The following is a 25,101-nucleotide window of genomic DNA, read 5'->3' on the forward strand; positions in this document are numbered from 1 at the left end:
GTGGGTGGATTGCCTGAACTCAGGAGTTTGACACCAACCTGGGCAACATAGTGAAATCCTGTCTTTACTAAAATACAAAAAATTAGCTGGGTGTGGTGGCATGCACCTGTAATCCCAGCTACTCAGGAGGCTGAGGTAGGAGAATTGCTTTAGCCCTGGAGGAGGTTGCAGTGAGCTGAGATTGCACCCCTGCACTCCAGCCTGGGCAACAGAGCGAGACTCGTCTCCATTACAAAAAGAAAAAAAAGAAGAAAGAAAGAGAAAGAGAGAAAGAAAGAAAAAGAAAGAAAGAAAGGAAGAAAGGAAGAAAGAAAGAAAGAAAGAAAGAAAGAAGAGAAGGAAAGAAAGAAAGAAAAAAAGAAAGAGAGAGAAGGAAAGGAAGGAAGGAAGGAAGGAAGGAAGGAAGGAAGGAAAGAAGGAAGGAAACAAAAAAATCCAGTTGTCTTTTTGACATATCTGCTTTGATATCCAAGAGGCATTTCAAGTATAACATGACTAAAAAGGAACTTGATTTTCATCCTCCGAAATAGCTCCTCTGTCCTTCTTTACACCTCCTCATGTCAGGAAATGACACCTGTTAGTTACTTGAACCAAATCTAGGAATTATTTCTGATTCCTCACTTGTTCCCATCCCCATCTATCCCATTTATTACCACCATAATACCTGTCAAATCTGCTTGCTTCTCTCCACTTCCATCTCTGCTGTTACCCCACACAATTTGAGACATCATCATCTTTTATCGGGACTACTGCAATAGCACTCCAACTCCTATCTGGGCACACTGCTTATCCTTCTACAATCCATTTTCCACACAGCAGCCAGAATGATGCCTTTACAACTAAATCTGATATACCCAAAAATTTAAAAATAAAAAAACCTGGCCTTATATTCCTACGATAAACCCCACTTGATCGTGAGGTGTTATCATTTTAATGTATTGCTGGGTTTGATTTGATAATATTTGTTAAGGATTTTTGAATATAGGTTCATGAGGTATAGTGATCTGTAGTTTTCTTGTAATGTCCTTGGCTGGTTTCAGTATCAAGGTAATGCTGAACTCATAAAATAAGTTGGCAAACAATTTATCTTCTGCTTCTGGAAAAGTTTATGTAGGATTTGTATCCATTCTTCCTTAAAAGTTTATGTTGGATTTGTATTAATTCTTCCTAAATAAAAATGTTAGAATTTTCCGTTGCAATAAACTGGGTCTGCAGTTTTCTTTGTTAGGAAAAAATGAAAATAAAAAACCCTAAATCTGTTAGCCCTTTGCTTAAAACTCTCTGGTGGATTCCCGTTTTCAACAGAATAAGATTAAAACCCCCTTTTAACAGCTTTAGAGGCACTACGCGATCTAGTTGCTGCCTACCTCCTGACATCATGTTACACAACTGTCCCCCAGATTACATTGTAATACTCTATTCCTAAAAAACACTTAAGTTTGTTTCTATTTCAAAAACTTTGCATTTGTGATTTGGGTCCCCAAACTTTTTGGCACCAGGAATCAGTATCGTGGAAGACAATTTTTCCAAGGGGAGGGCATGGTTTGGGGATGAAACTGTTCCATCTCAGATTATCAAGCATTAATTAGATTCTCATAAGGAGTGTACAACCTAGATCCATCATATGCACTGTTCTCAGTAGTGATTGCATTAATTTACATTCCCACCAACAGTGTATGAGGGTTCCCTTTTCTTTACATCCTTGCCAGTATTTATTATTGCCTGACTTTTGGGTAAAAGCCATTTTAACTGGGATGAGATGATATATCATTGTAGTTTTGATTTGCATTTCTCTGATATTCAGTGCTGTTGAGCACATTTTCATATGCCTGCTTGCCATTTGTATGTCTTCTTTTGAGAAATGTCTATTCAAATCTTTTGCCCATTTTTATATTGGATTATTAGATTTTTCCCTTTTGAGTAGTTTGAGTTCCTTATATATTCTGCTTTTTAATTCCTTGTCAGATGAATAGTTTGTAAATATTTTCTCCCATTCTGTGGTTGTATCTTCACTTTGTTAATTGTTTCCTCTGCATAAGTTTTTTAAACCTGATATGATCCAACTTGTCCATTGTTGCTTTGGTTGCCTGTGCTTGTGGGGTATTACTCAATAAATTTTGCCCAGATCAGTGTCCTGAAGAGTTTCTCCTGTGTTTTCTTATAGTAGTTTCATAGTTTAAGGTCTTACATTTAAGTCTTTAATCCATTTTGGTTTGATTTTTGTATAAGGCAAGTGATAATAGTCAAGTTTCATTCTTCTGCATAAGGATATCCGGTTTTCTCAGCATCATTTATTGAAGAGACTGTCTTTTCCCCAGTGTATGTTCTTGGCACTTTTGTCAAAAACGAGTTCACTATACATGCATGGATTTGTTTCTGGCCTCTCTATTCTGTTCCATTGGTCTAGGTGTCTGTTTTTATGCCAATGCCATGCTGGTTCCTATAGCTCTGTAGTATAATTTGAAGTCAGGTAATGTGATTCCTCCAGTGTCATTGTTTTTGCTTAGGATAGCTTTGGCTATTCTGATATTTTGTGATTCCATATAAATTTTAGATTTTTTTCTTCTATTTATGTGAAGGATGTCATTGGTAATTTGATAGGGATTGCATTGAATCTGCAGACTGCTTTGGGTAGTATGGACATTTTTACAATATTGATTTTTCTAATCCATGAACATGAAATATCTTTTCATTTCTTGTGTCTCCTCTTCAATTTATTTCATCAGTGTTTTACAGTTTTTATTGTAGTGATCTTTGACTTCAAATTCCTAGGTATTTAATTTTATTTGTGGCTATTGTAAATAAGATTTTTTAAATTTTCTTTTTCAGTTTGCTATTGGCATTTAGAAATGCTACTTATTTTTGAATGTTGATTTTTTATTCTGCTACTTTACTGAATTTATCAGTTCTAATAGTTTCTTGGTGGAGTCCTTAGGTTTTTTAAAATATAGGATATCATCTGAAAACAAGGATAATTTCACTTCTTTTCCAATTTGGATGCCCTTTATTTCTTTCTCTTGTCTGATTACTGTAGCTAGAATTTTCAGTAGTATGTTGAACAACAGTGGGCATCCTTGTGTTCCAGATCTTAGAGGAAAGGCTTTCAGTATTTCCACATTCAGTATGATACTAGTTTGGGTCTGTCATATATGGCTTTTATTATTTTGAGCTATGTTCCTTCTATACTTAGTATTCTGAGGGTTTTTATCATGAAGGGATGTCGAACTTTATAAAATACTTTTTCAGCATCAATTGAAATGATCATACAGTTTTTGTCCTTTATTCTGTTGATATGCTGTATCATACCCATTGATTTGCATATGTTGAACCATCCTTGCATCCCTGGGATAAATGCCACTTGGTCATGATGATCTTTATAATGTATTGTTGAATTCAGTTTGCCAGTATTTTGTGGAGGATTTTTGCATTGAAACTAATCAGAGATATTGGCCTGTAGTTTTCCTCTTTTATTTTTTATTTATTTATTTTTTTTTTGAGACAGAGTCTCGCTCTGTCGCCCAGGCTGGAGTGCAGTGGCAGGATCTCAGCTCACTGCAAGCTCCGCCTCCCGGGTTCACGCCATTCTCCTGCCTCAGCCTCCTGAGTAGCTGGGACTACAGGCACCCGCCACCTCGCCCGGCTAGTTTTTTTGTATTTTTTTTAGTAGAAACGGGGTTTCACCATGTTAGCCAGGATGGTCTCGATCTCCTGACCTCGTGATCCGCCCGTCTCGGCCTCCCAAAGTGCTGGGATTACAGGTTTGAGCCACCGTGCCCGGCCGGTTTTCTTTTAATGTGTTTTTGTCTGGCTTTGGTATCAGGGTAATACTATCCTTGCAGAATGAGTTTGAAAATATTCCCTCCTCTTCTATTTTTTGGAACAGTTTGACTAGGATTGGTATTAGTTCTTCTTTTCATGTTTGATAGAATTCAGCAGTCAAGTCATCAGGCCCCAGGCTTTTCTTTGCTGGGAGGCTTTTTCTTGTGGCTTTAATCTTGTAACTTATTATTGGTCTGTTCAGGTTTTAGCTTTCTTCATGGTTCAATCTTGGTAGGTTGTATGTATGTAGAAATTTCTTCATTTCTTTTAGGTTTTCTAATTTATTGGCACATAGTTGCTCATGGTACCCACTAATGATCCTTTGAATTTCCCCAGTATTGGTTATAACATCTCATTTTTCATCTCTGGTTTTATTTATTTGGGTCTTTGCTCCTTTTTTCCTAGTCTGGCTAAAGGTTTGTCAATTTTATCTTTTCAAAAAAACTAACTTCTCGTTTTGTTGATATTTTGTGTTGCTTTCTTCATTTCAATTTCATTTATTTCTGCTCTAATATTTACATTTCTTCTACTAACTTTGGGTTCAGTTTGCTCTTGCTTCTCCAGTTCTTGAAGATGCATTGTTAGGTTGGTTTATTTGAAGTTTTTCTTCTTTTTTGATATAGGCACTTACAGCTATACGCTTCCTTCTTAGTATCACTGTACCCCATAGGTTTTGATATGTTGTGTTTTCATTATTGTTTGTTTCAAGAAAAATTTCAATGTTCTTCTTAATCTCTTCATTGACCCACTTGTCATTTGGGAGCATATTGTTTAATTTCCATGTGTTTGTATAGGTTCCAAAATTCCTCTTGTTATTGATTTCTAATTTTATTCCATTGTGGTCAGAGAAAATGCTTGATATTATTTCAATTTTTTGAATGTTTTAAGACTTGTTTTATACCAAATTTATGGTGTATCCTTGAGAATGATCCATGTGCTGAGGAATAGAATGTGTATTCTGCAGCCATTGGATGACATGTTCTGTAAATACCTATTAGGACCATTTATTTGGTCTATGATGCAGATTAAGTCTGATGTATCTTTGTTGATTTTCTGTCCGGAAGATCTATCCAGTGCTGAAAGTGAGGTGTTTGAGTCTCCAGCTATTATTGTATTGGGGTCTGTCTCTCTCGTTAGCTCTAATAATATTTGCTTTATATATCTGGGTCTTCCAGTGTGAGGTGCATGTATATTTACAATTGTTATATCTTCTTGTTGACTCCTTTATCATTATATAGTGACTTTCTTTGTCTCTTATGGCTTTTGTCTTGAGATCTATTTTGTCTGATATAAGTAATGCAATTCCTGCTCTTTTTTGGTTTTTATTTGCATGAAATATCTTTTTCCACCCCTTTATTTTCAGTCTATGTGTGACTTTACAGGTGAAGTGTTTTTCTTGTAGGCAACAGATCATTGTGTCTTTTTTCTTTTTTAATCCATTCAGTCACTCAATATCTTTTGATTGAAGAGTTTAGTCCATTCACATTCAATGTTATTACTGATATGCAAGAACTTACTCCTGCCATTTTATGTTTCCTGGTTGTTTTGTGGTCTTTTCTTCCTCCTTCTTTCTTCCTGTCTTTCTTTCAGTGAAGGTAATTTCCTCTGGTGGTATGATTTAATTTCTTGCTTTTTACTTTTTGTATCTCTGTTATATGTTTTTTGATTTGAGGTTACTATGAGGCTTGTAACTACTATTTTTAACCCATTATTTTAAGCTAATAATAACACTGTTTACATAAACAAACATTTAAGCAAAAACTAATAAGAACTCTACACCTTAACTTCATCCCCCAGCTTTTAAACTTTTTGTTTCTATTTGTATCTTACTGTACTATGTCTTGAAAAGTTGTTGTAGTCATTAGTTTTATTGCTTCATTATTTAGTCTTTCTACTGAACAGCAGTTTACACTTGCCAGTTACAGTATTATAACAGTCTGTGTTTTTCTGTGTACTTACTCTTACTAGTGAGTTTTATACCTTCAGATGATTTATTTTGCTCATCAACATCCTTTTCTTTCTGATTAAAGTACTCCCTTTGGCATTTCTTGTAGGACTGGTATGGTGTTCATGAAATCCCTTGGATTTTGTTTGTCCAGGAAAGTCTTTATTTCTCCTTATGGTTGAAGGATATTTTCACTGGATATATTATTCTAGGGTAATTTTTTTTTCCTTTAGCACTTTAAATGTGTCATGTCACTCTCTCCTTTCCTGTAAGGTTTCCACTGAGAAGTCTGCTGGCAGACATATTAAAGCTCAGTTGTATGTTATTTGTTTATTTTCCCTTGCTGTTTTTGGGATCCTTTGTTTATCCTTGACCATTGGGAGTTTCACTGTTAAGTGCTTTGAGGTAGTCTTCTTTGGGTTAAATCTGCTTGGTGATCTATAATCTTTTTGTACTTCAGTATTCATATTTTTGTCTAGGTTTGGTAGGTTTTGGGAAGTTCTGTTTTTATCCCTCAGAACAAACTTTCTACCCACCCCCGCCACCATCTCTTTAGGGCCAATAACTCTTAGATTCCCCCCTTGAAACTATTATCTAGATCCTGTAGGTGTGCTTCATTCTTTTTTATTCTTTTTTCTTTTGTCTCTTCTGAGTGTGTATTTTCAAACAGCCTGTCTTCAACCTATTATTTTCTTCTGCTTGATCAATTCTGTTATTAAGAGGCTGATGCCTTCAGTATGTCGATTGCATTTTTCAACTCCAGAATTTCTGCTTCTTTTTACTTATTTCAATTTTGTTGTTAAATGTATGTGATAGGATGTTAAGTTCCTTCTCTCCATTATCTTGAATTTCTTTGAGTTTCCTCCAAACAGCTATTTTCAATTATCTGTCTGAAAGGTAACATATCTCTTTTTCTCTGGGATTTGCCCCTGATACCTTGTTTAGTTTGTTTGCTGAGGTCATGTTTTCCTGGATGATATTGGTGCTTGTGGATGTTTGTTGGTGTCTGGGCATTGAAGAGTTAGGTATTTATTGTAGTCTTCACAGTGGGGCTTGTTTGTATTCATCCATCTTGGGAAGACATTCCAGGTATTTAAATGGACTTGGATGTTGTGATCTAAGTTTTTGGTCACTGCAGCCATATCTGCACTAGTGGGCCCCTAAATGCAGTAACATTGTAGTTCTTGCACACACATAGAGGTACTGCTTTGGTGGTCTTGGATAATACCTGAAAGAATTCTCTGGATTACGAGGCAAAGACTCTTGTTCTTTTTCCTTATTTTCACCCAAACAGAATCAGCCTGTCTCTCTCTCTCTCTCTCTCTGTTGAGCTACCTTATCGGGGGAACCTGCCCCCAATATTTCAATGTAGGTTATTTCTATTTTCCGTAAGTGTCAGCCAGCTGAGAAATAAAGAGTATAAAGAGAGGAATTTTACAGCTGGGCCACTGGGGGTGACATCACATATCGGTAGGACCGTGATGCTTCCCTGAGCCTCAAAGCAGCAAGTTTTCTTATTAAGGGTTTTAAAAGGGGAGGGGGTGTAAGAACAGGGAGTAGATCACATGCTTCAAAAGGCAAAAAGGAGAACTACTGATAAGGTCTATGTTCAGCGGTGCATGTATTGTCTTGATAAACATCTTAAACAACAGAAAACGGTTCGAGAGCAGAGAACCGGTCTGACCACAAATTTACCAGGGCTGGGGTTTTCCCCATCCTAGTAAGCCTGAGGGTACTGCAGGAGACCAGGGCATATCTCAGTCCTTATCTCAATTATATAGGACAGACATTCCCAGAGTGGCCGTTTATAGACCTCACCCCAGGAGTGCATACCTTTCCCAGGGTATTAATAGTAATATTCCTTCCTAAGAAAAGAATTTAGCGATATCTCTCCTACCTGCACATCCATTTATAGGCTCTCTGCAAGAAGAAAAATATGGCTGTTTTTGCCCGACCCCACAGGCAGTCAGACCTTATGGTTGTCTTCCCTTGTTTCCAAAAAATTGCTGTTATTCTGTTCTTTTTCAAGGTGCACTGATTTCATATCGTTCAAACACACGTTTTACAATCAGTTTGTACAGTTAACACAATTATCACAGTGGTCCTGAGGTGATGTACATCCTCAGTTCATGAAGTTACAGGATTAAGAGATTAAAGACAGGCATAAGAAATTATAAAAGTATTATTTGGGAACTGATAAATGTCCATGAAATCTTCACAATTTATGTTCCTCTGCCGCAGCGCCAGCTGGTCCCTCCATTCGGGGTCCCTGACTTCCCGCAACACTACCTGTAGCTGGGGGAGGGGTGACACAAGTACCCCTGTGGCCACCATCACTGGGACTGTGGATGGTCAGACCTAAAGCCAGCACAGCTATGGGTTATGCTGAAGGCCCACTGTAACCACTACCTGCTACTACCTATGTTAGCTGAAGGTCCTAGGGCTCTACAATTAGCAGGCAGTGAAGCCAGCTAGTTTTCTGTCTTTCTTTTCAGGATGGCAAGTTCCCCAGAGCCCTGGGTGGGTTCAGAGATGCTGTTTGGGAGTCAGCAGCTGTAACTCCAGAACCTGGAGTCAGAAACCTTAGAAATCTACTTGGTGCTCTATTCTACTGAGGGTAAGCTAGCATTGAAACCATAAGACGAAGTCCTTTCTAGTCTTCCCTCCCCTTTCACCAGGCAGAGGAGTCTCTCCCCATGTCCATCAACACCACAAGCCACTGGGAGTATTGCCATGATTCTGCTGATGTTCACTTAAGATCTAAGGGCTTTGTAGTCAGCTTGTGGTCAATGCTGCCATGACTGGAACTCACCTTTCAGGGTGGTGGGCTCCCCTTTGGCCCAGGGCCAGAAATGCCATCCAAGAGCCCACTTGGTTCACTTCCCCACTGTAGCTGAGCTGGCACCTCAGCTATACGAAAGTCTCCTTTATTCCTTCCTCTCCTTTTCTCAAACAGATGGAGTCTTTCCTCATAGCCACCCATAGCTGTGAATATGCTGCATTATGCCTGTAGCCAGTATACCTCAGAGTCTCACCCAAGGCCCACAGCACGTACTACCTGGTTACTGCTGCTGATTATTCAGGCCCCAAGGGCCCTTTAATCAGCAGGTGATGAATCCTTCCAGGACTGGGTACTTCCCTTCAAGATAGTGGGTTCCCCTCTGGCCCAGGGTATGTCTAGATATGTTGTTGTCTGGGAGCTAGGGCCTGGAATGGGGGCCTCACGACCCTGCCCAGTGCCCTATCCTATTGTGGCTGAGCTGGTATCCAAGTTGCAAAACAAGTTTTTTCTCTTCTCTCTCCTTTCCTGAAGTGGAAAGTGCATGTGGTGATGTGTATTCTGGAGCTGCTAGCTGTACTGCCTGAAGTTGGGGGAGGGGTGATACAAGCACACTGCCTTGGCCACCCTGGCTAGTGTCTCACTAGGTCACATGGCCCCCAAGTCCATTGGCTCTAAGCCCAGCACAGCATGAGGACTTGCCTAGGAGTTGCAGTGCTTGTGGCCTAAGTTACCTTTCAAGTTTATTTTAAACCTTAGAGCTCTTTAGCCCACGGTGGTGAGGTTTGCCAAAACTCAAGTTCTGACTGCTGGAATGGACGATTCCCCTCTGGCTAAAGTTGATCCAAATGCTCCCAGCACAAAATTCCAATGCAAAGGCCCATAATTACTGTCCTTTCCTCTTGCACAAATGTACAAATTCTCTCTCAGTGCCACACAGTCACTGCCAGGGGATAGGGGAGGGGTGATGTTGGTAATTCAAGACTGCCTCTCCTACTCTCTTCAACGCCTCTGTCAGCAATATGCAGTTAAAACCAGGTACTGTGATTGCTCGCCTGACTTTTGGTTCTCATGAAGGTGCTTTTTTTGTGTAAATAGTTGTCAAAGCTGGTGTTCCTGTGGGGATGGAGATCGGTGGAGGCTTCTATTTGGCTATCTTGCTCAGTCTTCCTCATGTTATTTTCAAAATCCATTTTGATTATCTCTCATTTAATTATTGTGTTTATAACATTTATATTTAATACAATTGTATTTACATGTTTGGATTCAGATGTGAGAATCTGGAAAATAATAAGTCCTTATATTTGTGTTATTACAAAAATTTTATAAGATCAAACCTAGTTAAAGACATGTCATTATGTCACTTAATTTAGAAATTAAGAAATCTTAAATTTTGAAGAGTTTACCCATTGTATATAAAATATATTGTATTGGTTAATTTCTTATAAAATCAGAAAATATATAGCTGCCTTTAAATTAGTATTAACACATTCCAGTGATCAAAGATTCATCTGTTTATCAGAAACAGTACATGAACCTTTTAAAATACAATTTTTACACTTTGTAGTCCAGAATTGTAATGTTAAAGACTCTTTAAATCATACTTCAAAACTTTTAGCTCATAAGTAATACAAGCTATTATTTAAATGAACTCACATTTTAAAAATAAAAAGTACAGTGAACAGCATTTTTCTTTTATTTTGCTAGATTGTTTGGACTAGAATATAACTAGAATGTATATGTAACAACAGATATTTGAAAAAATCAAATAACCTACAATTTCCAAAGTGGGAGAAAAAGAGAAGAACATCAGAAAGAGGAGAAAAGAGCTGGCTTAGGCAACTATTATCTCTGTAAAGGGCTAATTCTTTTTCTTCTGCAAGGAGAGGAGATACAATTTGATGCAGAAAAACTCATTTGGACACAAATACACAAAACAGAGTCACCACAGTTGATTTAAAAATACTCAGGCCCTTCACAATATTTTAAATAAACTTCTATTGCTGAAATAATTTTCAAGTAAGGGCATAAGGATAGTACAGGGAGGTCCCAAATACCCCTTACTTATTTTTCCCTATTGTTAGCATCTTGCATAACCATGGTACATCTGTCAAAACTAAGAAAGTAATAATGGTACATTACTATTAAACTTGAGACCATTCATATATCAGTTTTTCCACTACTGTCTATTTTCTATTCCAGGATCCAGTTTAATACAGCACACTGCATTCAGTCATCAGTTAAGTTTCCTTAGTTTCCTCTGGTCTGTTACAGTATTTCAATCTTTCCTTGTTTCCCATGACATTGATAATTTTGAGGAATACTGTTCAGGTGTTTTATAGAATGTCCTTTAATTTTAGTTTGATTTTTTTTTCATGTTTAGACTAGATTGGATTATAGGTGTTCAGAATACCACACACGTGAATTGCCCTTCTCATCACAGTATATTGGGAGTATATGCTATCAACATGACTTGATATTAACTTTGACCACCTGGCCAAGATAGTGTTTCCAGGTTTCTGTACTATGAAGTTACTCTCCTCCTCCCTTTCCACACTCTGTTCTTTGGAAGTTTTAGTCACTAAGTCCAGCCCACACTTAAGGAAGGTGGGAAAATGAGCCCCACCTGGTGAAGAGGGAAGTACTGTGTTAAGCTGAATAATGGTCCTCCAAATATATCTACATTCTAATCTCCTGTCATTGTTCTATAGCAAAAGTCAGTTTTTGCAGATGTGATTGAGGAACTTGAGTAGGAAGAATATCCTGGATTATCTCAGTGGGCACAATATAATTAATTACAAGGATCCTTATAAGACGGAGGCAAGAAGGTCAAAAATGACAGAAGGTGATGTGAATACAGAAGCGGAGATTGTAGTCATGTGGCCAGAAGCCAAGAAACAACATAAAAGAGGGTGGAAAGCAGAGAAGACAAGATGTGATTTAAAGGCCAAATTTTTATGAAAGTACCAAAATTTGATCAGAATCCCAAAATTCTTGAAAATAAACCATAAATTTGACATATGAGGGTCATATTTTATTCTTCAGATTGGCAAAAACTGAAAATCAATTATATCTAGTGATGGTGAGTAGGCAGGAACATAAACAGCTGATAGTAATAGAAATTACTTCTTTAGGGAAAAATAATCTGACAATGCGTCTTAAAAGTTTAAACACATTCTTTGAATAAGCAATTTCAATTTTAAAAATCTTTTTTTTTTTTTTGATAAAGTCTCACTCTGTTGCTCAGTCTGGAGTGCAGTGACGTGATCTTAGCTCACTGCAACCTCAAATTCCTGGGTTGAAGCAATCCTCTGCCTCAGTCGGAGTAGTTAGGGCAACAGGCATGAGCCACCACACCTGGCTAGTTTTAAATTTTTTTGCAGAGACAGGATCTTGCTGTGTTGCTCAGGCTGGTCGTGAACTCCTGGCCTCAAATAATCCTCCCATCCTGGCTTCCCAAAGCGCTAGGATTACAGGTGTGAGCCACCGCGCCCAGTCTAGAATTGTTTCTTAGAAATAAAAGCACAAGTTTGTAAAAATAAATGTGGAAGGATGTATATGGTGGCATTAACTTAATGCTGACTTTTTTTTTTTTAAATTTGGCACAAAAAGGTGCTTATAAGTGCTCTACTTGTTTCTGAACATTTATTTCTCCTCATAGTTAATTCCTAAGCAAATCTTATCCACTTTACCTCCGAAATATGTTCTAGATCTGTTCACTCCTCTCTACCAACATTGTTTTTCCTAGTCAATAAACATAGATCAACCTAATAAAAATTGTGTAATACTCTTAATTTTGGATATATCATAAATGTTACCATTTAAAAAATATTTTACTACTATAATTAACAAATAGTATGAATTACAGTAGAGATTTAATGTTTAATTTCAAAAAGACTCCATAAATTCTGACAAATGCAAACATATTTACAGTAACTTTTCTTACAATCACTGGATTACTTTGGTCTTTGGTTTTATTGGCAAGAGAGATTCGTGAAAACCATGACTAGATGAACATTGGAGGAAGCATTCCCAAGCATTATACACATAATTTTAGTTTTGCACATTTTTTTGTCTACTGTTACCTTGTTATAAAATTATCTTTTTTTCAAGGAATGCTTCGTAAAGCTTAGTTCTAATATTACAGAATTCATAGTTATGTAATTAATCTCAAAATCACTAACCATTGAAGACCCCTGCTACTTTTGCTTCCTATAACACGAAGTCTATCATCTCCCTGATAATTTCTAATTTCCATCCTTAGAACTTCTTCAGCTCTGCTACTTTTTCCTTAAGACCAGGGTCATAGGCAGCACACTGGTGATAACTCACAGTCTAGATATATTGCATTTTGTTTACAATTTTGTGTAAATAGTTGTTATTTTCTATGTTCAGCATCTTGCTGGCTGCCTTGGGTACAGTACCTCAATTGAATGTCTTCACCTGCATATTTGTGGACATTGAAATCATCTACCATTTTTCAGAGACACTACCTTGTGATATAAAAAAACACAAGCCAAAAAAAAAAAAAAAATCCCAAGGAATTTCTGAAGGAGCCTCTCTTCACTATTCCGCTGTTGTTAGAATAATGAGTAACACTGGTATAACATTCTACAATTTACAAGAACATTTATCTGCTTCATGAAACCTCAAAACAAACCTTTGAGACTTTCAGGATCCTAACCACTTTACAGATGACGATAACTTACATAAAAGTTATGGGGTTTCCTGGATCTGAATCCTTTACTCTTCACATTATATTATTTTGCCTTCCCCAAAACTAATCAAGGACTCCGTTTTTTCTTTTTTCTTTCTCGAAACCATTTCCTCCATATTAGTTCTCTTCGGAATAGACGCCTTTTAAAAAGTCCTCGTTAGTATATCTTCAGGGAATCACAAATTCACTATGCTATTTATAATTCATGAGTTTCTCTATGGTAGCAAGGCAGCAAATACAGGTGAAGTAATAAGTATGCACTTGATATTACTTAACACACATACCCCGTGTAAAAATACTGCTGGTGTACAGTGTGTGTGTTGGTGACGCCGGAGGAAGTGGCCGTGAACAGGCTTAATGCCGCATTGAGTAACTTCAACCTCATCTTGCTCAGGTTCGTATCTCTCTTGAATTTCCCATGGTAAGCGCAAGATGCAGGATCCGTTCTCACAGTTTTTTGCTTACCAGTTGACACTGGCTGCATTCAGGAACGCCTCGCTCTCTTAAGCCACAGTGCCTTCCTGGTCTCTTCTTCACAGGGTTTTCCACAATCGCTGTTTTACCCGGGCACGCTGGTTTGCTGAAAGTCGGGGTGGCGGGGCCCAAGTTTCCAGGCCAATTACCTACCTGCCTTAGAGCAATTACGCACTTGTCTCTGGTTGTCCCTGAAATGGTCTAACCATCAGATCGCCCTAATGAACGCCCAGCTTCTCCTGATCGTTTCTTGCTTACGGCTCAGTTCAGACAGTATTTGTTCCGGGACTCTCAGCGGGAGGCGGTGTTTACCGGCTCACTTGAGACCTCAATTCCAGACGCCCCGGGACCGTGTTTGGCCTTCCCATTCGGACGCTGCGGCTGCGCTTTCCTCTCCTAACATCACGCTGGCGAACCTCGGAAGGATCAAATTGTCCCACTCGCCAACCTAGCGCGGCGGGACCGGCTCAAAAGGGCCTTTGCAGCCTGCGCATGCGGACTCGGCGACCGCCACAGACTCCCCGTCGGCTTCCCTCCGAGCGGCCGCGGCGGTTTGGAGCTTGCTGACAGCTCTGCGACCGGCAGACGCAGCCTCGTCTCGTGCTTCCACGTTATCCTATCAGAGACGGGGCGGGGCGGCGGCCTCCGCAGCCTATCAGCGCGAACCACGACCCCGGCGAGCCCGGGAGGAAAGCCGCCAGAAAGAAGGCGATTGGACGGCGGCGGCGCTCCGGGGCGTAGCGTCGCCCGGGCCCCGCCCACCGCTGCCTTCCTCTGCTGGGCTCCAGAGCCGCTGAGGCCTGAGCGAGAGCCGACCGGGGCGGGCGCAACTGCTGCCAGAGCGCCGGCGCGTGCTGGTGGGCCACACACTCTTCCTTCTCTTCACTTGGCGAGCCCTCGGACATGGTGGCCCCCGGCTCCGTGACCAGCCGGCTGGGCTCGGTGTTCCCCTTCCTGCTAGTCCTGGTGGATATGCAGTACGAAGGTGAGTCCTGCCCTGCCCCGGCCGGGAAGTGGGCTCCCGGACCAGGCCCCCCGCGCTTTCCCGTCTGCGCCCGGGCGCGTGTCCCGGGGCGGCTCGGGAGGTGGGGTGAGCGCTGGGGGAGCCCGCGGCCTGGCTTGGGCCTGAGCCCGCGCCCGGTTCCGGGTTTGCCTGGGGAAGAGTCGAGGGGACCGGAGGGCCGCGGGGCCGGGACAGCGGGTTTGGACTAAGGAAAGGGGCCGCAGGAGTCGGAGGAGGCGGAGTGCGCCCGGTGGCGGGGAGCGGGGGCACGGGGCTGCGACTTCAGGACGTCCTGGGACGCGGAGACTTGGGCAGTCTTTGGGTCCCGGCCTCGCTTGGGACCCTCGCTGGGCGCCTGGGGACACTGTCAGTCATTGGTGCTAGGAGGAGGCACTAAGGTGCCCAAAAGACTTCCTTCGCCCTGGCGTTCTTGGGTGGGGTAGAAGTGTCATGTCTGGCTGGGAGTTGGAGTGGACGGTGTTGACTATTTAAAAAGTGAGTAACCATCCCCATTAAGATGCACTGTCGTGTGGAGAAATTGTTAGTTTGGTGCAATGAGGAGCCGCTGTTGGAATTCCACCTCCCGGACGGCCAGGCACTGAGTTTGTGGTTTTACAACTCCTAGCATGGTGCCATTCAACGTATAGCTGGCATTACTTTTCCAAGTTCGCTGTAAAAGGTTCCCTTAAAAAGATATGAGCGATTAAATTTCACTTCAGTCCTGCAGACTGGAATGTTGGCTACTCCAGAATAGCGAAAATAGAGGACTGTCCTATCTTAGATGGCAGCGGGGAGGAGTAAGAATTAAAGCTGATAGTGCTGATTTAACGAATGCTTCTGGCGCGGTTACTGTGCGAAATATTCGAGTGTAATGACACATCACATGCACTGATCTATTTTCATCCCCGTAAAAAGGGCTAGTTGTCAAGGAGGTCAAATTAAACCTTTGAGTATTCCATTCAAAGGGAGCGAGGAACTAAAAGTTGGAAATTGTTTATAGTGAATTCTTCTGAAAGTTCTCAACCTTTTTTTTTTTAAAGTAGTACTCCCCAGTTTTTAGGTCTCACCCACAGCAGTGCGCTTTTGCTTTTGCTTCCCCCGCTAACCATATTTTTTGAACCCCAAATCAGAACACATAGTGTGGCAACATTGGGACAAAGAATTTGACAGTGAGGCTGCCCCCAGAAAATCTAAGGGGATTGGATTGTACCACTTTAATATGGGTCATATATTCTAGTTCTTTTGCATTTTCAAAAGCTTCATTCCTCCTGCCCCCGCACCTCCCACCCCTCATCTCTATTATTTATCTCCAGTTATCATTAATGATTTATTTTGGACACTTAAGAGAAAGTTGCCTATGTTCTGTTTAATGGTGGTTTTTTTTTTTTAAGTTACAGAGGTGCATAATTTTGAATGATTGCTTTTCCCACTACTTTGTGAACCATCTTTTTAGAATTGCTGTTCTGTTTATGAGTCTGTAAGGACTCTTTAACTCTTCGTTTCCCTCCTGTGGTATTTTCCATAAGAAAACCTTATTAGAGAGCTTTTCTGTGTAGGAGGCACTGGTGACATTTTTCAGAAGAGTGCCAGAGTGTCTTCTTTAGGACCATTGTCTTTGTAAAGTAGCGGGGACTTGGTACAGGTAACAGAAAAGAAAGGAAAAAAAGGAGCCTTTCTGTAAGCTATCTCTTATTTATGAAAGCGTGTGGTATTATTCCTGCTTCACAGACCAGGGAACTGAGGCTCCAAAGGTTTTACTAAAGTTCACTTTGTGTGCACGCTGGAGACAGAAGTAGTTGACAACATCATGTGAGTCCAAGCATTTTTAAGTGATGGCAGCTGAGAAAAAAACCCCAGCACTTTTTTGTAATTAACAAGAAGGTTATTTCCTGGGAGGTTTAATACAATGGTTCTCAAACTTGAGTGTGCATCAGAATCGCACATGGAGGGGTTTTAAAACAGAGTGCTGTACCCCACTTACAGAGCTTGATTCATTAGCTCTTGATAGTACCTGAAATTGTGCTTTCCTATAAAGATGCCAGATGACCACACTTGAGTTACTGGTGTAATAAATTATATAGAGGAGTTAAATTAGGTGTCTGCTATGTATTTGACACTGGATTTGGTGATGGGGATATAAAGGTAAAAACTCTGTCTTGAATTAGCAAACTGTTAGCCCCTGTTTTCCCAAATAAATTCTGTCTGGATTCACTAATCTCATAGTTCTCTGGGAGGCAAATGGTGCTACTGCTAGGCCTGAGGCTTAATAAAATTGTGTTGTATTAAGGATTTTTGTTAAATAGGTAGATTTTAGCTGCTCTTGTCACACAAAAAATAATTATGTGAGATGATAGATATATTAATCTGCTTCACTCTTGTTAATCTGCTTCACTATTGTAACCATTTTATCTGTGTGTGTCTCATACTATGTTGTAAACATCGAATATACACAATACAATTCACTTTTAAAAAAAGAAATGGAGAATGGTTATGAGAGAAGTGAATGTGGAACTAAGAGTGGCACAGGATGGAGAAGAGATGACCTAGTTTTTTCTGATTTTGAAATATTTGTCTGTTTTCTTCTAGATTTTTCTGTTAGTTGTCATCCAGAGACAGAAAGTATATATCATGAATTGAAAGTTTGAGTCTTTTAGCACCCTCCCTTCTCAAAGGCCTTTGAAAGAGTGAAGTCAAAAGCACTAGATGAAATCGAATTTTTGGAATAGAAAGAAAACTTAGGTAGTATCTGCTTTAGTAGTCTCATATTACAGATAAGTTATTTCATTTCTTTGCTAATGGTTTGTCCTGTTGGTGACTTTGAGTAGCAACACAGCCTGGGAACCAAACCTTTTTTCTGTTATCATAGTTTTATCTCTTTTTCTTCCTTAACATGCTATCTGGACCCAATTTTTCTTTATTTCACTGAGCTGATTAAACCATGTATTTTGACCATAGGGAAAAGAATAGTTAAAAACATATAGTTGAAAATCTATGCATATAAAATATTGTGATAATTTTTATTTGAACATAACCTTTTAGAGGCATATTTTGTCTTTTCTAGGATTTTCTTGACATTATCTAAATAGAGAAAGAATAAAGTAGCAAAAATGAGAGACTTTAAGTAATTTATATAAATTAAGTATCATAAAAGGTGGTCACATATTTTCTAGAATTATTTTAAATTCTTTAATAAGAAAGGCTATAGGTAGCAGCAGTATCAAAGTTCCAGCTCTCTTGACTAGTTAGTATTTGCTGAGAGACTGTCTGGAAATGCATTGATTTTTATTCTGTGGGGCAGGGGCAGTTGTTCTGGGAGGGAATGCGCTGTATTAATTAGGTTTTATTTTTCCATATGAAGTTAATTAATTGTTATTAAGTTTAATTTCTACTGCTGTGGTCTCTTTTGATTAATGTCCTACAGTTAATCTTTGTTTATATGGAAATATCATGGGAACCCATTCACCTGCTCTTCAGAACTCAAATGTTTCAACCATAGATTTATTTTTCTTTCCATATCTTTAGAAAGCTACTTAAAAAAATTAAATCTGATGAGTTTGTATCATTTGGAGCTCTGGAATATGGAGAAGATTCATTTAATCAGTCAGCAAAGGCTTTTACTAACTATATTACTCTTTGGTAAGGTATATATACATAGCATAAAACTCATGGCTTTTGCTCTTGAGTTTACAGACCACTTGGGGTTTAAGACATGCATTTGTGAAGTATTCATGTCTTCTTTTTCTCCTTTCTCACTTTAGACTGAGTGGTCCATTATTGTAGTTAGTGCACTGCAAATGCCCATTTATTTTCTGGCCCCTGTAATCTTCTGTTTTACTTACCTGCCAAAACCCAACACTGGTTGAATTCAACTTGGCCAACTCTTTTTATACCTTATAGGTAAACACAGATGGAGGAAAATGGAGACACCTTGGCTGATTAGTCTCATTTATCTTTATTTTTATTTTCAATTTTTTTTTTGAGACAGGATCTTGCCCTGTCACCCAGGCTGAAATGCAGTGGCATGATCCTAGCTTAATGTAGGCTTGACCTCCTGGGCTCAAGCAGTCCTCCCACCTCAGCCTCCTGAATAGCTGGGACCACAGGTGTGCATGACCACATCCTACTAAGTTTTTTAAGGTTTTGGTAGGGACAGGGTCTTCTATGTTTGCCCAGGCTGGTCTTGAACTCCTGGGCTCAAGCAATCCTCATGTCTTGGCCTCCCAAAGTGTTGAGATTACAGGCGCGAGCCTGTGTGCCTGGCCCTGATTAGTCTCATTTTAAAGAAACAATCTCAGTTGCAAATGCACGTTAAATACTGCTAACACTCTTACAATTCTTTACTATGTCTTTTCTTGAAAATCAGTATTTCAAACATTTTCCTCCCTCCTTAAGCCTCTAATTTAAACTCTCCTTTCCTCTCTCCTCTACCTCATTCTTTTAGACCTTGTCTTTATTGAGAAAATGAAAGCCATCACAAGGCAAGTTCTTCTTTCTACCTCAAAATTCAGTAGCTTATCTACATTTGTACCTATTCTGCTACTTTTTCTCATATTAAATAACATACATTGAATGTCTCTATTCCCAGATAAATCTAATCTGTGTAATTGCACCCTGGATTCCATTTCCTGTCACCTTCTGAAAATGTTGCTCCTACAGTTGTATCTTTGCGCTGCTATAACAAAATACCACAGACTGAGTAATTTATAAAAAGATTTCGATCTGAATTTTGGAGGGAACGTTCAAACAATAGTAGATGCTGAACTTCCTGCTCTATCTTTCTTTGGCTAGATTCCACTGTCTTCTGTGTTTCTGCTACAAGACTTCTTTTAGACTCTCCCCCACCTTGCTAGAGTCTTGGCTTAGCCTTCTGTTCTTTTTTAAAAAAGAATCTTAGGGCTTTCCTCATTCCTCACATTCTAAGTGCTCCAACCTGAATAACCATCTCTGTCTCTGGGATTGCTGTCTGGTCTGGGTCTGCCACCGCCTTTGCTTGAACTTTAGTATCTTTGACTATGAGTTCTTGCCTCCTTTAGTCTGGTTCTTCCAGTCTTCATTGTAACTCACATCATACCTTTAACCCCCCACCTTTAAGTTAAAAAAAATCCTTATTTTCTGCTCTCCAAAATATAAGGTATTCTAATACTAATTTCAGTGAAAGACATAGTTGACTACTCTACCTTTTTCCCTGCCCTTGCTGCTTATTTTGCTAACTTAGGATCACTGCTTGTCTAAGGAGAAACCTATTGTCTCATGCTGATTAGGAAATGGAATGATGTTTGGTTGTCTTACCTCTCTGAAAATAATGTTTACAGACCATGCGGTAAAGGAATAAAAATTACCTGTGGCTCAAAAGAGAGTTGATTGCAAAAAGAGCCAATAATTTGCAAATAATTTGATTTTTCAGATATGTGTCTTTATGAATCATTGATCATATGTTTGATTTGATAATTGTTATGTATTTTAGATTTTATTCTGATGAATTATAATACATTTAAATGAAAAGGCAAATAGTTAAATTCACTCAAGAAATATTGCATACGCACTATGTGTGGGATACTGAATTAGGTGATACAAAGAAGAAAAGACAGTTCCTCCTCTCATACTTGCTTTTGATGAGTTTTGTGGGGTTGGGACTCCAAGAAGCAGGCAAATTGTGAAAAGCAATGTATAGAGACAGTGACATTGCAAAGTGAAGTCATGTACCTGTGAGTGTGGAAGTGCAAAACATAACAGGAAGATTGAAGGAGCTTTTTTCCCCTCTCTCAAAACAATACTGTGTGAGGGATGGTTTCACAAAGGAGTCAGCATTTGAGGGCAGAATCTTTTTTTTTAAACTTTATTTTAGATTCAAGATATACATGTGCAGGTTACATGGGTAAATGGTGTAATGGTGGAGTGATATGGTTTAGACCTGTGCCCCACCCAAATCTCATGTTCAGTTGTAATCCCCAGTGTTGGATCTGGGGCCTGGTGGGAAGTGATTGGATCATGGAGGTGGTTTCTAATGGTTTAGCACCATCCCCCGGAGCTGTTATTGTGATAGAATTCTCAAAGGATCTGGTTGTTTAAAAGTGTGTAGTATCTCCCCCCGCCTCTTCCTCTGGCTCTGGCCATGTAAAGATGTGCCTACTTCTCCTTTACCTTCTGCCATGATTGTAAGTTTCCTGAGGCTTCCTCAGCCATGTTTCATGTACAGCCTATAGAACCGTCAACCAATTAAACCTCTTTTGTTTTTAAATTACCCAGTTCTGGCCACGCCAGTAATCCCAGCACTTTCGAAGGCCGAGGCGGGTGGATCACGAGGTCAGGAGTTCAGGATGAGCCTGGCCAAAATGGTGAAACCCCATCTCTACTAAAAATACAAAAAAAAAAAAAAAAAAAATTAGCCAGATGTGGTGGTGGGCACCTGTAATCCCAGCTACTTGGGAGGCTGAGGCAGATAATTGCTTAAACCCAGGAGGCGGAGGATGCAGTGAGCTGAGATTGCGCCACTACACTCAAGCCTAGGTGACAGAACGAAACTCCATCTCAAAAAAAAAAAAAAAAAAAAAAAAAATTACCCAGTTCCAGGTATTTCTTCATAGCAGTGTGAGAATGGACTAATACAGAAAATTGGTGGTACTGGGAGTGGGGCATTGCTATAAAGATACCTGAAAATGTAGAAGGAAGCAACTTTGGAATGGGCTAATGGGCAGAGATTGGGACAGTTTGGAGGACTCAGAAGAAGACAGGAAGAGGAGGGAAAGTTTGAAACCAACTAGAGACTTGTTGAATGGTTGTGACCACAATGCTGATAGTGATATAGATGGTGAAGTCCAGGCTGAGCAGGGCTCAGAATGTCCACAGAGGAGTAACTTACTGGGAACTGGAGTAAGGGCCACTCTTGCTATGCTTTAGCAAAGAGACTGGTGGGGTGGCATTGTACCCCTGGTCTATGGATCTGTGGAACTTTGAACTTGAGAGAGATGATTTAGGGTATCTGGTGGAAGAAATTTCTAAGCAGCAAAGTGTTCAAGATGTGACTTGACTGCCTCTAGCAACCAGTGCTTATATTCATGAGCAAAGAAATGATGTAAAATTGGAACTTATATTTAAAAGGGAAACAGACCATAAGGGTTGGAAAATTTTCAGCCTGACCATGTGGTAGAAAAGAAAAACCCATTTTCGGGGGAGTAATTCAAGCAGACTGCATAAATTTGCTTAAGTAAAGAGGAGCCAAGTGCTGATAGCCAAGACAATGGGAGAAAGGGCCCCAAGGTATCTCAGCAACCTTTAAGTCAGCTCCCTTGTCATAGGCCCAGAGACCTAGGTTTCCTGGGTGATTCGCAGGACCCTGCCACCCTGCGCAGCCTTAGGACACTGCTGCCTGCATCCTAGCTACTCCACCTCCAGCCATGGCTGAAAGGGGCCCAGATACAGTTCAGGCCTTCAGAGGGTGCCAGCCCAAACCCTTGGCAGATTCCACATGGTGTTAAGCCTGCAGGTGCTGAATGCAAGAGTTGAGGCTTTGGAGCCTCAGCCTAGATTTCAGATGTATGGAAAAGCCTGAATGTTCAGGCAGAAGGCTGCTGCAGGGGCAGAGCCCTCATGGAAAAATCTCTACTAGGGCATTGCAGAGGGGCAATGTGGGGTTGGAACCCCCACACAGAGTCTCCACTGGGGCATTGCCTAGTGGAGCTGTGAGAATGACCACCATCTTTCAGACCCCAGAATGGTAGATCCACCAACAGCTTGCACCATGCACCTGGAAAAGCTGCAGCCACTCAACACCAGCCCTTGACAGCAGCTGCGCAGGCTGAGCCCTGCAAAGTCACAATAGTGGCACTGCCCAAGGCCTTGGGAGCTCACCCCTTGTTGCAGTATGCCCTGGATGTGAGACATGGAGTCAAAGGAGATTATTTTTGAGCTTTAAGATTTAATAACTGCCCTGCTGGGTTTTAGCACGTGCATGGGGCCCGTAACCTTTTTCTTTTGGCTGGTTTTACCCTTTTGGAAAGGGACTATTTACCCAATGCCTATAGTCCCATTGTATCTTGGATGTAATTAACTTGTTTTTGATTTTATAGGCTCACAAGTGGAAGGGACTTGGCTTGTCCCAGATGAGACTTTGGACTTTTGAGTTAATGCTGGAATGAGTTAAGACTTTGAGGGCTGTTGAGAAGGGATCATTATATTCTGCAATGTGAGAACATGAGATTTTGGAGGGGCTGGGGCAGAATGATATGGTCTGGATCTGTGCCCCACCCTACTCTTATGTTGAATTGTAATCCCTAATGTTGGAGGTGGGGCCTGGTGGTAGGTATTTGGATCATGGGGGTAGTTTCTAATGGTTTAGCTCTATCTCCCTATTGCTCTTCTCATAATAGAGTTCTCATGATATCTGGTTGTTTAAAAGTATCTAGCACTTTCCCTCTGTCTCTCTTCCTCCTGCTCTGACATGCGAAGAGGTGCCTGCTTCTCCTTCCTCTGTGATTGTGAGTGTCCTGAGGCCTCCCCAGCCATGGTTCCCATACAGCCTGCAGAACTGTGAGCCAATTAAACTTCTTTCCTTTATAAATTATCCAGTTTCAGGTATTTCTTTATAGCAGTGTGAGAATGGACTACATGGGGTGTGGGCTTCTAGTGTACCTGTTACCCTAGTAATGAACATTGTACCCAGTGGGTAATTTTTTAACCCTCACTCTCTTCCATCTTCTCTTTTGGAATCCCTAGTAACTTATTTACATCTTTATGTCCATGTGTACCCATTGTTTAGATCCCACTTGTAATTGTGAACACATTGGTATTTCATTTTCTGTTTCTGAGTTATTTCACTTAGACTGATGGCCTCCAGTTCCATCCATGTTGCTGCAAAGGACATCATTTTCTTTTTTATGGTGACGTAGTATTCCATGTTGCCCATATGCCACATTTTCTTTATCCAGTCAATCGTCGATGGACACTTAGATTGATTCCATGACTTTGCCATTGTGAATAGTGCTGTGATAAACATATGAGTGCAGGTGCCTTTTCTTTAAGGATTTGGTTTCCTTTGGGGAGATACCCAGTAGTGGGATTGTTGGGTCAAATGGTAGTTCTGTTTTGTTTTTGTTTTTGTTTTTTTTTTAGAAATCTCCATATTGTTTTCCATAGTGGTTGAACTAATTTACATTGCTGCCACCCGTATATAAGTGTTACAATTTCTTCACCTCCTTACCAACATCTATTATTTTTTTTTGAACTTTTTAGTAATAACCACTCAGACTGGTGTAAGATGACTGATATTTCATTGTGGTTTTAATTTGCAGTTCTCTGATAATTAGTGATGTTGAACTTTTTTTTCATGTTTGTTGGCTGCTTGTATGTCTTCTTTTGAGAAATGTCTCTTAATGTCCTTTGCCCACTTTTTTTGAGACAGAGTCTTGCTCTGTCACCCAGGCTGGAGTGCAGGGGTGTGATCTCGGCTCACTGCAAGCTCTGCCTCCCAGGTTCACACTATTCTCTTGCCTCAGCCTCCCGAGCAGCTGGGACTACAGGCGCCCACTACTATGCCTGGCTAATTTTTTGTATTTTTAGTTGAGACAGGGTTTCACTGTGCTAGCCAGGATGGTCTCGATCTCCCGACCTCGTGAACGGCCGCCTTGGCCTCCCAAAGTGCTGGGATTACAAGCATGAGCCACCGCACCTGGCCCTTTGCCCACTTTTTAATGGGGTTATTTGTTTTCTTCTTGTTGAGTTGTTTGAGTGTCTTGTAGATTCTGGATATTAGTCCTTTGTCAGAGACATAATTTGCAAATGTTTTCTCTCATTCTGTAGTTTGTCTCTTTGCCCCGTTGATAATCTTTTGATGTGCAGAAGCTTTTTAGTTAAGTCCCATTTGTTTATTTTTGGTTTTGTTGCATTTGTGTTTGGGGTCTTCATCATAAATTGTTTGCCTAGGCCAATGTCCAGAATGTTTAATCTGTCTTGAGGTAGTTTTTGTATGCTGGGAGATAGAGATCCAGTTTCTCCTGCATATGGCTAGCCAATTTTCCCAGCACCATTTATAGAATTAGGGTGTCATTTCCCTGTTGTTTATTTTTGCCAGCTTTGTCAAAGATCAATCAGTTGGATGTAGGTATGTGGTTTTATTTCTGGGTTCTCTATTGTAGTCCATTGTTCTGTGTGCCTATTTTTGTACCAGTACCATGCCATTTTAGTTACTACAGCTTTGTAGTATAATTTGAAGTCAAGTAATATGATGCCTCTGGATTTGTTCTTTTTGGTTAGGATTACTTTGGCTATTCATGCTGTTTTTTGGTGCTGTATGAACTTTAGAATTGTTTTTCCTAATTCTCTGAAAAATGACGTTGGTGATTTGATAGGAATTGTGTTGAATCTACAGA

General features: G+C 40.1%; 1 protein-coding gene across 1 annotated transcript in view; it reads left to right on the forward strand.

Annotated features, from left to right (window-relative positions):
• Positions 1-12,411: 12,411 nt before the first annotated feature.
• DNAJC3 (DnaJ heat shock protein family (Hsp40) member C3) overlaps positions 12,412-25,101 on the forward strand; it is a 112,431-nt gene continuing 99,741 nt past the window's right edge. The window contains exon 1 of the mRNA XM_025364429.1: positions 12,412-14,719. Coding sequence (XP_025220214.1) covers positions 14,638-14,719 — 82 coding nt within the window. The 5' untranslated portion in view covers positions 12,412-14,637. The remainder of the gene's footprint in view (positions 14,720-25,101) is intronic.

The sequence above is a fragment of the Theropithecus gelada genome, chromosome 17 (assembly GCF_003255815.1).
Source record: "Theropithecus gelada isolate Dixy chromosome 17, Tgel_1.0, whole genome shotgun sequence".
NCBI lineage: Eukaryota > Metazoa > Chordata > Mammalia > Primates > Cercopithecidae > Theropithecus > Theropithecus gelada.